Source organism: Pipistrellus kuhlii, unplaced genomic scaffold (genome assembly GCF_014108245.1).
Source record: "Pipistrellus kuhlii isolate mPipKuh1 unplaced genomic scaffold, mPipKuh1.p scaffold_m20_p_17, whole genome shotgun sequence".
NCBI lineage: Eukaryota > Metazoa > Chordata > Mammalia > Chiroptera > Vespertilionidae > Pipistrellus > Pipistrellus kuhlii.
The window spans coordinates 29,911,370-29,923,381 of record NW_023425482.1 but is presented as its reverse complement, the minus strand read 5'-3'; the positions used below and the strand labels follow the sequence as shown (position 1 = coordinate 29,923,381).

Genomic DNA, 12,012 nt, shown 5'->3' with positions numbered 1-12,012 from the left:
CTCTGCAGCCGCCACCCCTGGTGCCGGAGCCTGCCCCCGCTTTCCATCCTTCACACCCCTGGGACCCACTCTCCGCCCTCACCCTCTCCCGGGGGACGCTCCGGAGCCGGTGATTATCTCTCTGCTCCCCAAGTTCAGCGGCAGCCCCCGGGGGCCTCTCTGTGGCAGGGAGCAGCACGACGCTACAGGCCGCTGGGCCACTAAGTCCTGCAGCCCCCGGGCAAGGAGGTGCCCCTGGCCTGGGCGTGGCAGCCACTATCCCCCCCACCTCACCCCCAGCGCCCACACCAGCCCTGCCCTGCTCCCAACCCAGCCCAGATGGCCGTCCTGCCTTCGGCAGGTAAACTCCAGCGCCACGGCGTTCGGCGAGCAGTGTGTTATTTAATTAGCACCAGCAGAAGAGAGAACCTCACAGCGGGAGCGGGAGTGACGCCGGGCAGAGAGGAGCGCCTGCCCAGCTAACGGAAGGGCAAACTTCAATCACAGACCAGACGGGGAGGAGAGGTGCCCGGCCACGCCAAGGGCAGTGCCCACGTCGTAGGTCCCAGGCCCGGGCCCAGAGGGGTCGGCGCTCGGGGCCGGAAACCAAGCCACTGAGGTGGCCCGGGCCGAGCAGCTGTCCCTCCTCTTTCTTTTTCTTTTTACAACTTATATTTTACTTTCATTTTTTTGAAATACATTTTATTGATTTTTTACAGAGAGAAAGGGAGAGGGAGAGAGAGAGTTGGAGACATCGAAAGGAGAGAAACATTGACCAGCTGCCTCCTGCACACCTCCTACTGGGGATGTGCCCACAACCAAGGTCCATGCCCTTGACCGGAATCGAACGTGGGACCCTTCAGTCTGCAGGCCAACGCTCTATCCACTGAGCTACACTGGTCAGGGCTCCCTCCCCTTCCTTTTATTTATTTATCTTTAGCTCACCTGAGGATCTTTTTCCACTCATTTTCAGAGAGAGAGAGGGAGAGACAGAGAGAAACACTGATGTGAGAGAGACGCATCGATGGATTGCCTTCTGCACCCACTCTGACCAGGGCCGGGAAGAAGCCTGCAACCGAGGTGCATGCCCTTGACCGGAATCCTTTGCTCCGCAGGCTGACGCTTTAGCCACTGAGCAAACCAGCCAGGGCCCTGCCCTCTCTTCACCACAGACAAAGCAGGCGGCAGCGCGCAGGGCTGGGTGAGTAGGGGCCCCCTGGGTGCTGGCAGGCAGGTGTGGGGGCCACCGGGGCCCCTGGGCAGGCGCACACCCAGCCCATCCCCGGCTCTGGAGGAAGTCCCCCAAGGACACTGCAGAGGGCGAGCGTTCTGAGCTGGAGAATGGCCACTCAACGGCTCCTCTGCTTCTGGGCGCCCCCTGGCCCAGCCCCCCTCCTGGCCTGGCCCCGCCCCCAGGCCTGCGGGTCTGTCCTCGCTCTGGGCACAGAGCTCACACGAGCACCAGGAACACACGCCAGCTCCTCGGGAGGTGGGGGGCGTCCTGGTCTGCGCCTCTGGCTCCCAGCTCTGCCCGGAATAACATGGCCCTGAATCAGGGGTCCTCCCGGGAGGGCGGTGGGCTGACCCCCCTCAACGCACCGCCGCCTGGTGCTGACTGGGCACGGAGCACGCGGTGGCGATGGCGCACAACAGTGAGCGAGCACTGACCGCCGCTGAGCAGGACGCTCACAGAGGGTGACACCCAGCCGGTGAGCGCCCTCCCATGCGCCAGGGCGCCGGGTGCCGTTCCCGGGCAGGGCGCGCACAGGAAGGAGGCAGCCGACTGGCGTTTCTCTTTCAATGGCGTCTCTCTCGCTCTCTCTCTCCTTCTCTCTGGAATCAATTTGAAAAAGTATTCTTCCTTAAAAGGGGGCTACAGCGGCAAATGGATGTTACCTGTAGCTCATCCCAATGTTTTACGAAGTGAGGACATGAAGCAGACACCCCAGAAAGGCCCAACTACAGGGGCATCTGTGGAACGGGGGCTTCTTAACCAGCTTTACTGCAGGGGTGCCCCGCCCCTACACACACACACACACACACACACCCACTCCCAGCCCGAGGACCCGGGGTCTGGCCCAACCCCCTCTCCCCCCTAACCCGCTGCAGGTTCCAGAGCTCAGGTCTACTCCCAACTCTCCCTCCGAGGGGAAGGCTCCCCTCCCCCCTCCCGCCCTCCTGCCCGGGGCCGGGGCATCCAGCAGGCCAGGCCGCCGGCCAGGGCACCATTCTCCTCCCCGCGGCCCTGGACCTCCTGGGCCCGGGGTGACGTCAGCCCATCACCCTGTGAGCGGCGAGGGGGAAATGGCTGGTAAACCATGAGCCCATCGACAGAGCCCCACTCCACATCCCCGTTCCAAAGATGACACGAACATCTGCTTTCACTTCAAGACATTAATTTTCAATTATTGGAGAAAAACAAAATTAGTCCCGACAAATTGCTGGCGAACACAGGCTCTCGTCCGGTGGTTCGAAATAACAACGTCGGGGGCCGCGTGAGTGTCCCCCTCCCGTCTCCTGGCCGGTCCCTGTCACCTGGGGCCTCCTGGTCCCCGGTTCTGTCCAGCCTCAGGCCACTGCCTCTGGAAGCCAGGTGCAGAGGACCTTGGGGGAAGGTCAGGGGAGGGTTTTATCTCCCTGCAGAAGGCAGGGGTGAAGCGGGAGGGCAAGGGGGGGGGTAAAGAGAAACATCCCACCCCAGCCGGTGTAGCTCAGGTCTGAAGGGTCCCAGGTTCAATTTCAGTCGAGGGCACAAGGTCCCAGGTGGTGGGCTCGATCCCCAGTAGGGGACGTGCAGGAGGCAGTCGATCCATGACTCTCTCTCTCTCATCACTGGTGTTTCTGTCTGTCTCTCCCTCTCCCTTCCTCTCTGAAATCAATAAAAATACCTATAATTATAAAAGCATAGTATGCTAATTAGACCAGACAGCAGAACGACCTTCCAGCGTCCTTCCAGACGAAGCTGCAGCAGTGGGAGCTGAGGCAGAGGCGGTTAGGGGCAATCAGGCAGGCAGGCAGAGGGGTTAGGGCAGATCAGGCAATCAGGCAGGAGAGTGGTTAGGAGCCAGTGGTCCTGGATTGTGAGCGTGATTTCCAACTGCTGGTTTAGGCCGGATCCTGCAGTCCAACATCCCCCGAGAGGTCCTGGATTGTGAGGGCACAGGCCGGGCTGAGGGACCCCCTCCCATGCACAAATTTCATGCACCAGGCCTCTAGTTTATATATATAGAGAGAGAGAGAAAGAGAGAGAGAGAGAGAGAGAAAGAACACCCACCCTGACCGGGTTCAGCCGAGGACCTGGCAGGCGTGGCTCTCTCAGGAGCAGGGCTTCACACACAGGGCTTGCGGGTCACTCCCACGTTCAAGGACGCCCAGGAAAGGCACCCGGGATCGCCTTGTAACTGGGATTGGCCATCGGCAACGGGAGAAGCGAGGGCTGCCTGGTTCTCCTGGGAGATCCTGCCGCCCCCGCACCACGCCCTCCGGGACCCCACGTCCTCAGCGCCACTGCCGGCCTCCGGGCCTGCAAGGCTCATCCGCTCCCGAGAGCCGTGGTCGGCAAACCGCGGCTCTCGAGCCACATGCGGCTCTCTGGCCCCTCGAGTGTGGCTCTTCCACAGAATACCATGGCCTGGGGGAGTCTATGTTGAAGACGTGGCGTTAGAAGAAGTTTAAGTTTAAAAAAAAAAACTGGCTCTCAGAAAAAATCTCAATCCTTGTCCTGCTAACTTTTGGCTCTGTGGACTGATGAGTTTGCCGACCACTGGCCTAGAACCAAGAGCTGCCTGCCAGGGTCCCTTCCCCCCAAGACCCCATCTGAACCCCAGGTCGAGGCCTACAGGTCATTTGGGGGGAACGAGGAGGAGGAGGACGAGGAGGAGGAGGACGAGGAGGAGGAGGACGAGGAGGAGGAGGACGAGGAGGAGGAGGACGAGGAGGAGGGCAAGGAGGAGGAGGTGGATGAGGAGGGGGACGAGGAGGAGGATGAGGAGGAGGAAGAGGAGGACGACGAAGAGGAGGAGGACGACGAGGAGGAGGGCAAGGAGGAGAGGAGGAGGACAGAAAACCAAACACCACTGCCACCACCGAAGGAACACCGTGTCCCTGCGAGGAGGAGGCGCCCGGCCTCGGACGCGCCGGTAACGGAGCCGCGTCTGTAATTGACTTCGCCGGTAGAACAACAGGCCGCCGACAAAGACGGTGCGTGTTTGCACAGCCGATCTATAACGCGGAGGCCCGCTGGCAGCCGGGCGGCCGCACAATAGCTTCCAGAGGGATATTACCGTTGCGCTTTCATTCCGACATCAATCAAGACAAAGAGCGCCCTTTCCGCCAGACATGAAAACGGACCTTGTGCGAGGAGGTGGGTGGCGCCGGGCGCCCGGTGCAGGCGGGCGGCCCCGGGCAATCAGCTAATTGTGCTCCTCGGGCAGAGCGAGTGTTTGTATTTACCGCGGGCGCGGCCCGACCGTCCTAGGCGGCGCCGATCGCGGCGGGAAGCGGGAATCCCGAGGTTCCCTCCGCATCGCCCGGCTCCGCGCCGCCCTGCCTCTCCCACCGCAGGCCCGGGAGCCGGGGGCCGGCGCCGACAACCTCACGCGGGTCAGAGCCCGCGCAGGCTGCCCGAGTCCATCCCGGGGGCAAAACGACTCTGGAGGCCCACGAACCTGTTTCTGCACAAGAAAAAAGGCCCTTGCACGCGGACGGCATTTTGCAGAAATTGTCAGATCCCTGAGGTTTCCTTTCCCCGGGCGGCCCGCCAGCACGGAGCCGTGTCCCTGCTGCCCTTGCACTGCGGCTGCGCTGGGCCCGCACCTGAGGAGGGAGTCCCGCCCTCCGACACACACACACACACACACACACACACACACACGTTCTCAAGACGTGGCCATGGCATTCTTTCAAAGCGCCAGTGGGCCATGGGCAAGGCGTGGCTCAGTGGTTAGAGTGGCTAGAAAAGTCACGGGTTCGGTTCTCGGTCAAGGGCACGTGCCTGGAGAGCAGGTCCGATCCCCTGGCCCTAGTCCAGGCACGTGCAGGAGGCAACCCATCAAGGTGTCTCTCGCTCACATCGATGCTTCTCCCTCGCTCTCTCTCTCTCCCTCCCTCCCTCCTTTCCACTCTCCAAAAATCAATGGGGAAAATACCCCCCAGTGAGAATTAACAAACAACCCCAAAACACGAGTGGACTGCGGACAAGGGGTGGGAAAGGGTACATCTATCCTCACCGTGGCTACCAAATAACCTACACAACACACACACACACACACACACACACACCCCGCCACCTTGGTTAAAAGAACGAGGCCACCTGGAAAGCGGGCCCCCTCTGCCTGCTCGCCATCCGCCAGTTTCGGGTGCCTGCAGGTGAGACCGGCGCCACTGACAGGCCAGGAGCTGGGAGGTCAGAGGTGCCAACGTTGGCGAGCCCTCATTACCCACTCACTCCCCCAGCCCCGAAGTCACAGTCCCCGGCCCAACACGGCTCCAGCAGGCCGTGCCCGCGTCCTCCGGGCTGGGCGGCCGGAGGTCAAGGGCTGCTGCTGAGGAGGGTGGCGAGGACTCTCCGTGTCCAGCCGGGGGTCCCTCTGGGACTCAGAGCCAAGGGGCTCTGGGACGTTGCCCTCCGGCCCCTCACAGACCCCCTGCCCAGGCTACGCAGGGGGTTCCGGCCCTCAGACCCGGACCCCTGCCGCTGTGTCCACTTCTGCGCCCGGTCTGAACTGGGAGGGGGGCGCTCCGTGTCCCCGCCAAAGGGGCGGGAATTCTGAAAGAAGGGGAGCCCCGTCCCCCCTCCTGCCGCCACCCGGCAGCCTTTTCCCGGGCCGGCAGCCGCCGCACACCGGCCTCCGCGCGGGCCTCTGGCGTTTACACATCCAAATGAACAGTTAAGAGAAATCAATGCATCTAATTGCCAGACTATTAAATCCTGCATCAGGGGGAGAACACCGCCGCCACCAGCTTAGGAGTTGGCTACCGATACGGCAATTACTGCAACTTTCTATTCCCGGGAACCGGTCCCCGCCTCCAGCACCGGGGAGAGGCGCGCGCGGGCTCCGCCGGCGCCCCCTCCTCCCTGCAGCACGCCGTGGCGGGCGGGCGGGCAGGCTGTGCCGGGGCTCCGGGTCCCACCGATGGCGTGCCCACTGTCACATCGCCCACACGGTGCCCCTGCCCGCAGGAGCGTCCCCCTGGGCACCCGACGGTCCAACGTCCAGCAGGGCCCCTGCCTGAGGCCTCCATTGCAGGGCCTACAGCATCTCTGCCAGGAAGCAGGTGGGGGATGCAAACGGCCGTCATTAGACAGCACGGTGGAGGGGGTGACAGGCCCTCGCGGCTGGGAGTGGGTGGCTTCAATGGGGGAGGAAGGAGGTGTTAAATATTGGGATTTAGGCGTCCGCCGCCCCCAGCCCCCGCAGGGAAAGCTGAGCGTCTGCGAAGGATCCGTCCTGCCCTTCCTACAGGATCAGGTGCCTTTGGCCAAACCGACCTCGACAATTTACACTTGTCCGCGGCCGCCGCGGAGCAGAGAGACCTGTAACCTCCCCACGCCTCTGTTTATTACATCTCAATTATTTCCATGGAAACGCACGCCGCCGCGCCGAGCCACGCGGGTCCCGGTCCCCCGACCACCGCAGGCGTAGTAGGGTGGGCTTCGGGGGAGCTACGGGCTGGCAGGAGGGGGCGGGGGCCGGGGAGGGGAGGGGAGGGGTCCGCAGAGAAGGCACTGGGGGAGTTTGGGATGTTGGGACTGCAGGGGGATGCGTGGACACAGCCTCCCGGCTAATTAACATGAGTAACTGTAATTAACAGGCTGCTGCTAGACGGGAGCATGGACGGGGGAGTGTTCAGCGGAGGCTGGAGGAAGATGCATCCATTTCCCGTCCACAGGCACCGCGGGCCCGAGGAGGCCAGGGTGGGTGCAGGGAGGCCGGGAGCCCGCACACGGACAGGTACGAGGGGCCGAAGTCACACCCGAGAGAGGGGAGGAGAGCAGGCCCGGATCGAGGCCAGAATGAATGGAGGGGACAAACGTTCCGTGCCACGGGGAAACACAAAACGGAGAGCGTGGTGACGGGAGGGACACCGCCCGGAGACCTGACGGGTGTAACCTGCGTGGTTTGGGGTTGTTTTTGTTGTTTGTTTGTTTTTTAAATATATTTTATTGATTTTTTTACAGAGAAAAAGGGAGAGGGGCAGGGAGTTAGAAACATCGATAAGAGAAACATTGATCAGCTGCCTCCTGCACACACACACCCACCCCTACTGGGGATGTGCCCGCAACCAAGGTCCATGCCCTTGACCTGAATCAAACCCGGGACCTTTCAGTCCGCAGGCCGATGCTCTATCCACCGATGATAATTATTATCATCATTATTTTTAACCACAAGGCTTTGGATGAGCCTGCCCTCCCCGCTGCCCCATTGCCCTGCGCCCTTCCCTGCTTGCTGGGCGACGCCATGAGCACCGAGTTTTCAAAAAAAAAGGATGGATATCCCAGGAGACAAGGACCCCCCCCCCCAGAAGGAAGGTTGCACCCGTGAGTGGGAAACACACACAACCCTCCTCCGCCCCGACTGCCCCCCAAGCCCGTTTGATTTTCAAAGCAGCAGAGCCTGTGCTTTCAAATCACACTTTCCGCGCGTCCGTCAGCCACGGCTCCACGTCCGCCTTTCCTCCCTGCCACGGGCTTTCCAGATTCCGAGATCAATCGCAAATTACGGGCCTGCGCCTCCGGCAGCCGCTGTGCGGGCTGGGAGGCCCGAGGGCCGGGCCCGGGCCCCCACGCCCCCGGCGGAGGCGAAGCCAGACAGAGCGCCGAGTAAGAGGCACCGCTGTTCCCCCAGAAAGCACCTCCGGTGTCTTCAAAGGTGAGGACCTGCCGTCTGCAAGGCCCGGAGGGAGCTGTCCGCACTCCGCACTCACTTTGAATATTGCTGGGGGGGGGGACATTCTTGAAAAGCAGTGAATCCATCACCTGCGGCAACTCCTATCTGTCCGAGCCATCTTCTCCTTTCACTCCGCTCTGCCCCGTCACCCGGGAAACAGAATAAAAAGCAGAACGGGAGAGGCTGGGTGGGAACACGCCGAGAGCCACCGAGAGAAGCAGAGGGGGGCGGACACCAGGCACAGAGGGGCGCTGGGGGGGCTGAGAGGCACAACACTCCCCCTCGATGCCTATCCCGGTCTGTCCCCGTCTGCGGTCTCCTCCCCGCCACCCCTGAGCGTGAGCCGTCCGAGAGCCATCCCAGCGTGTGTGTGCGCGTGTGTGCGCGTGTGTGTGTGTGGGTGCGTGCGCGCACACGCGTGCATTTAGAGCGGCCCTCGTTTGCCGCCACGTCAAGGCTCGCCCCACACGACGCGAAAAACCGGCTCCTGAGTCTTTTCTCAGACACGCGAGGGGTTTCAGCGTGAAGTTCCCGCAACTCCGAGCCGCCCACCCATCTGATCCCCGCAAAGAGCGCGGCCTCTCCTGAACGGAGGAGGCCCGGACCCTGGCCGGTACCTCCGCGGTCAGAGCATCGTATGAGGTGCCAAGGATGTGAGGCTCCTTCCCCTCTGCCCCAGTCAGGGTGCATGCACACACATGCATGCACACACATGCACACACATGCACACACACACACACACACGAATTGACCAATGGGTGCAGACAGAAGTAGAACAACAAATCCATGTTTCTCTCCCCACCCCCTCTCTCAATAAATAACGTTTTTGGAAATAAGTAAATAAAGGGCTGGAGGTGGCGGGGAGGCGAGGACAGACAGACGTAGGCACTCGCTGCCGCGTCTTTTATGAAAAGCCGCCTCCCGTACACAGATGTCACTCAATATCACTGCCGGGCGCTCAGGAATGACACGGTGCTCCCAGCCGGAGGTCCGGGGGCTCCGTTAGCCCTGGGGCCCCCCGAAGTGGCTCCCGGGCCGAGCGCTGAGCCAGAGAGAGGGGGACCGAAACCCACAGTCACATCCACCGCCTGCCGAGCCCTTCCAGCAGCAAAAGGACAAACATCTGCCCAGCTCCCGTCCTCCCCCCTTCTTGGGGTCTCTCGCCCGGTTTCCTCGTCCCCCAGTCAGAGCACTTTCCAGCCCTCAAGTCTGTGGACCCGTCCAGGGGTGCCTGCCTGGGTGGGGGGGACCAAGACCCACTTTTCTCAAGGAAAAAGGGCGCAGGTGCAAGGCAGCGACCGAGCGTGTGGGCTGAGTCTGTCTGCTCTGAGGTGACAGGAGGGCCTGGCAGAGCGGCCACCCCAGGGGACCCCCTGGGGCTGCAGAAGCAATGGCGGGGTCCCCCCGGCTGGGCTGCAGATCCCGCCCCGGCCCCTCCAGCCGGGAGGGAGAGGCTGGCAGGAAGGGCGCAGGGCCCGGCGCCGCTGGCTCGCTGGCTCGCAGGCCTCAGGAAATGAACTTTGCAGAGCGGAGCTGGCTCAGGCCAGAGGTCAGCAGGGGCACAGGGAAGCCGAGGCCTCATGCCTCTGGGCTCCAGAGACCCGGCCGCTCTCCGCTCTCTCCTCCATCATCGCCCGGGGCAGCCGGACACCCACTGAGGGGCTGGGATCGGGGACAAAGCGGCCAGCGAGGCCTGGAGAGGCCGCCGGCCGAGGGGGGAGCGGAGCGCAGGGGAGGGGAGGGGCCCGGGCAGCCACGGCCTCTCCGGGGGCCTGGGCTCTCCAAGGGCGCCCCGGTGCCAACAGAAAGCAAAGCCAGGAGGCGGCGGGTGTGTGTGTGTGTCCTCACACGTGTGTGCACCCGGCACCCACCCTGGAGGCTGGCCCGGGTGTGGGTGCGCGGGGCCGGGCCATGCGCCCTCCGCGGAGGAGCGCGCGGCGGGCTGACCTCCCCGGGGGCCGCGTCCCGCCAGCGCCGGCAGACAATGCGCTCCTGGCGGAGGCCGGGCCCGCGGCCGCGGCGGGAGCGGCAGGAAGTGGGGGGCCCGGGCCGGGCGCGCGGCGTGGCCGGGGGACACCCGGCGCCCTGGGCGCCCCGGCGGGGCCGATGGAAGGCGGCGGGGCCCGGGGCCGGGCCCGGGGAGGGAGAGAGAGGCCTCGGAGCCGCCGGCCTCGGGGCGTCCCGCCTCCCCGCCGGCCCACCGCCGCCTCGGAGATTCGCAATCCCCGCCACGCCGGGCCCGCACCCCTTGATTGGCCACGCGGGTCCGGGGCCGGCGCGCAGGAGGCGGCGGGGGCCCCTCCGCGGCGCCCCGGGCCCGGCCCACCCCCGGCGGCGGCGCCCGGAGAGATCGGGTCGGGGGGCCGGAGAGGGTCGTCCGGGCCGAGAGGGTGACCACGGGCGCCCCTTCCGCCGCCGCCGCCGCCTCCGCCTCCCGCCGCGGCTCCCTCCTCCCCCGCCTCCGCCTCCTCCGCCGCCGCCTCCGCTCCTCCCCGCTCCGCGCGGCCCCGGCCGCCCGCCCGCCGGTCCCTCCTCCCGCCGCCCGCCCGCCCTCCGCCCGCCGCCGGCCGCTGCTCACCTTTCACCGAGCGCGGCTTCGCCTGCTTCCGCCGGGACATGTCCGGGCTCCGGCGCCGCCGCCCCGCCGCCGCGGGCAGCCCGCGCCCCTGCCCCGGCGCCGCCGCTCGGAAACTTTCTTTCCCCGCAGCCGGGCCGGCGGCGCGGGGAGCGGCCCGGGGCCTCCGGGGCGGGGGCGGCCGGGGGCGCGCCGGGCCCTGCCTGTTGCAATGCGGCAGCCGGGGGCTCGCGGTCCCGGCGGCTCGCGTCCCGGCGGCGCGGGGAGTCCGGAGGCCACTCGGCTGAGCCGAGTTATGCAAAAAAAAAAAAAAAAAAAAAAAGCCGCCCCCCTCCTCCTCCTCCCACCCCCCGCCGGCCCCCGGCCCCTGCGGCCCCCTCCCTCCTCCCTCCCCGCCGCCGCCACCCTCGCCCTCCTCCCGCTCCCCCTGCTCCTCCGCCCCTCGCCGGGTTTTTGTGCAAAGTTTGCAGGCGTCCGGCCGCGCGGCCCGGCGCGGGCGCACAATGAGCCCCGCGAGGCGGGGGGCCGGGGCCGGGGCCGGGGCCGGGGGAGGAGGCCGCAGGCGGCGGGAGCACGGAAGCTCAGCACCCCCCGGGGGGTGGGGGGAAGCCTTCGAATGATTCCTCCCGGCCTCACACACACACAAAAAATATAATCAATATGAGCGGCTCAAAAATTTTAAAAAATGCCCAAACGCCTGATGGATTGGGGCGGGGGGGGTCCCCTCAACTCAGCCCACTTGGGGGCTGGAAGCGGCCGCCGTGGCCCAGCAGCCGCCGCTCGGGGGCCCGGCTCACGCCCCCTTCTCCGGCTGGAGGCTCCGTCCGGCGCCGGCCCCGGGGAGGAGGAGGAGGAGGAGGAGGAGGAGGAGGAGGAGGAGGAGGACGGGGCGCGCGGGGCGCTCAGGAGGCGGCGGGCAGGCGCCCCCGGGCCCCGGGCATCGCTGCGGCCGCCGTGCTGCCCTCGGGCCGCGGTGTCAGCGCGCGGCGCGCGGCCGGTGCCCGGGCCGGTGCCCAGCGGCCGGCCGGCTAGCCGCCTCCATGGGCCGGGCGCGCGGGGAAGGGGGCGGCGGCGGCCGCGGCGGCGGAGGACGCGCAGGCGGCGCTGGCGGCGGCGGCGGCCGGGCTCCCGTCCTCCCGGGCGGCGGCGGCGGCGCCCCGGCTGCTCCGCGCTCCGGCCGGCGCCGGCCCGCCCGCCAGCCGCGCTCCGGTCTTCTTTGTGGCCGCCGGCTGCCCGCCTCCCGCGCCGGCTGCCGGGGCCGCAGTGCGGAGACACATAATAGAGCCGGGCTTGGCTGGAAGCGGAGCCGGTCCCAGCAGGAGGATGTGAGGCGCGGGGTCCCGGCGGGGGAGCGCTCTGATCCCGTGGGGCGCCCCGCGCGGCTCCGGCTCGGATCAGACGGAGAGAGGGCCAACAGCACCGAGCGATGGACGGCGCTGGAAATACAGCCCGGCCGCCCGCAAAACCCGGACCAAACCGGACCGCGGCGGCGGCGGCGGCGGCGGCCCCCGCACCACCGCGCGCGGGGCGCCCACCCGGCCCCGGGGGAGGGGCGGCGGGAAGAAGCGG

At 66.0% G+C, this 12,012-nt stretch overlaps 1 protein-coding gene across 2 annotated transcripts in view; it reads right to left on the bottom strand.

Annotated features, from left to right (window-relative positions):
* Positions 1 to 10,744, bottom strand: part of ZNF423 (zinc finger protein 423) — a 174,596-nt gene extending 163,852 nt beyond the window's left edge. For both annotated transcript variants that reach the window (XM_036440749.2, XM_045582886.1), the window contains exon 1: positions 10,447 to 10,744. In XM_036440749.2, coding sequence (XP_036296642.1) covers positions 10,447 to 10,486 — 40 coding nt within the window. In that variant the 5' untranslated portion in view covers positions 10,487 to 10,744. The remainder of the gene's footprint in view (positions 1 to 10,446) is intronic.
* Between the last annotated feature and the right edge of the window lie 1,268 nt (positions 10,745 to 12,012).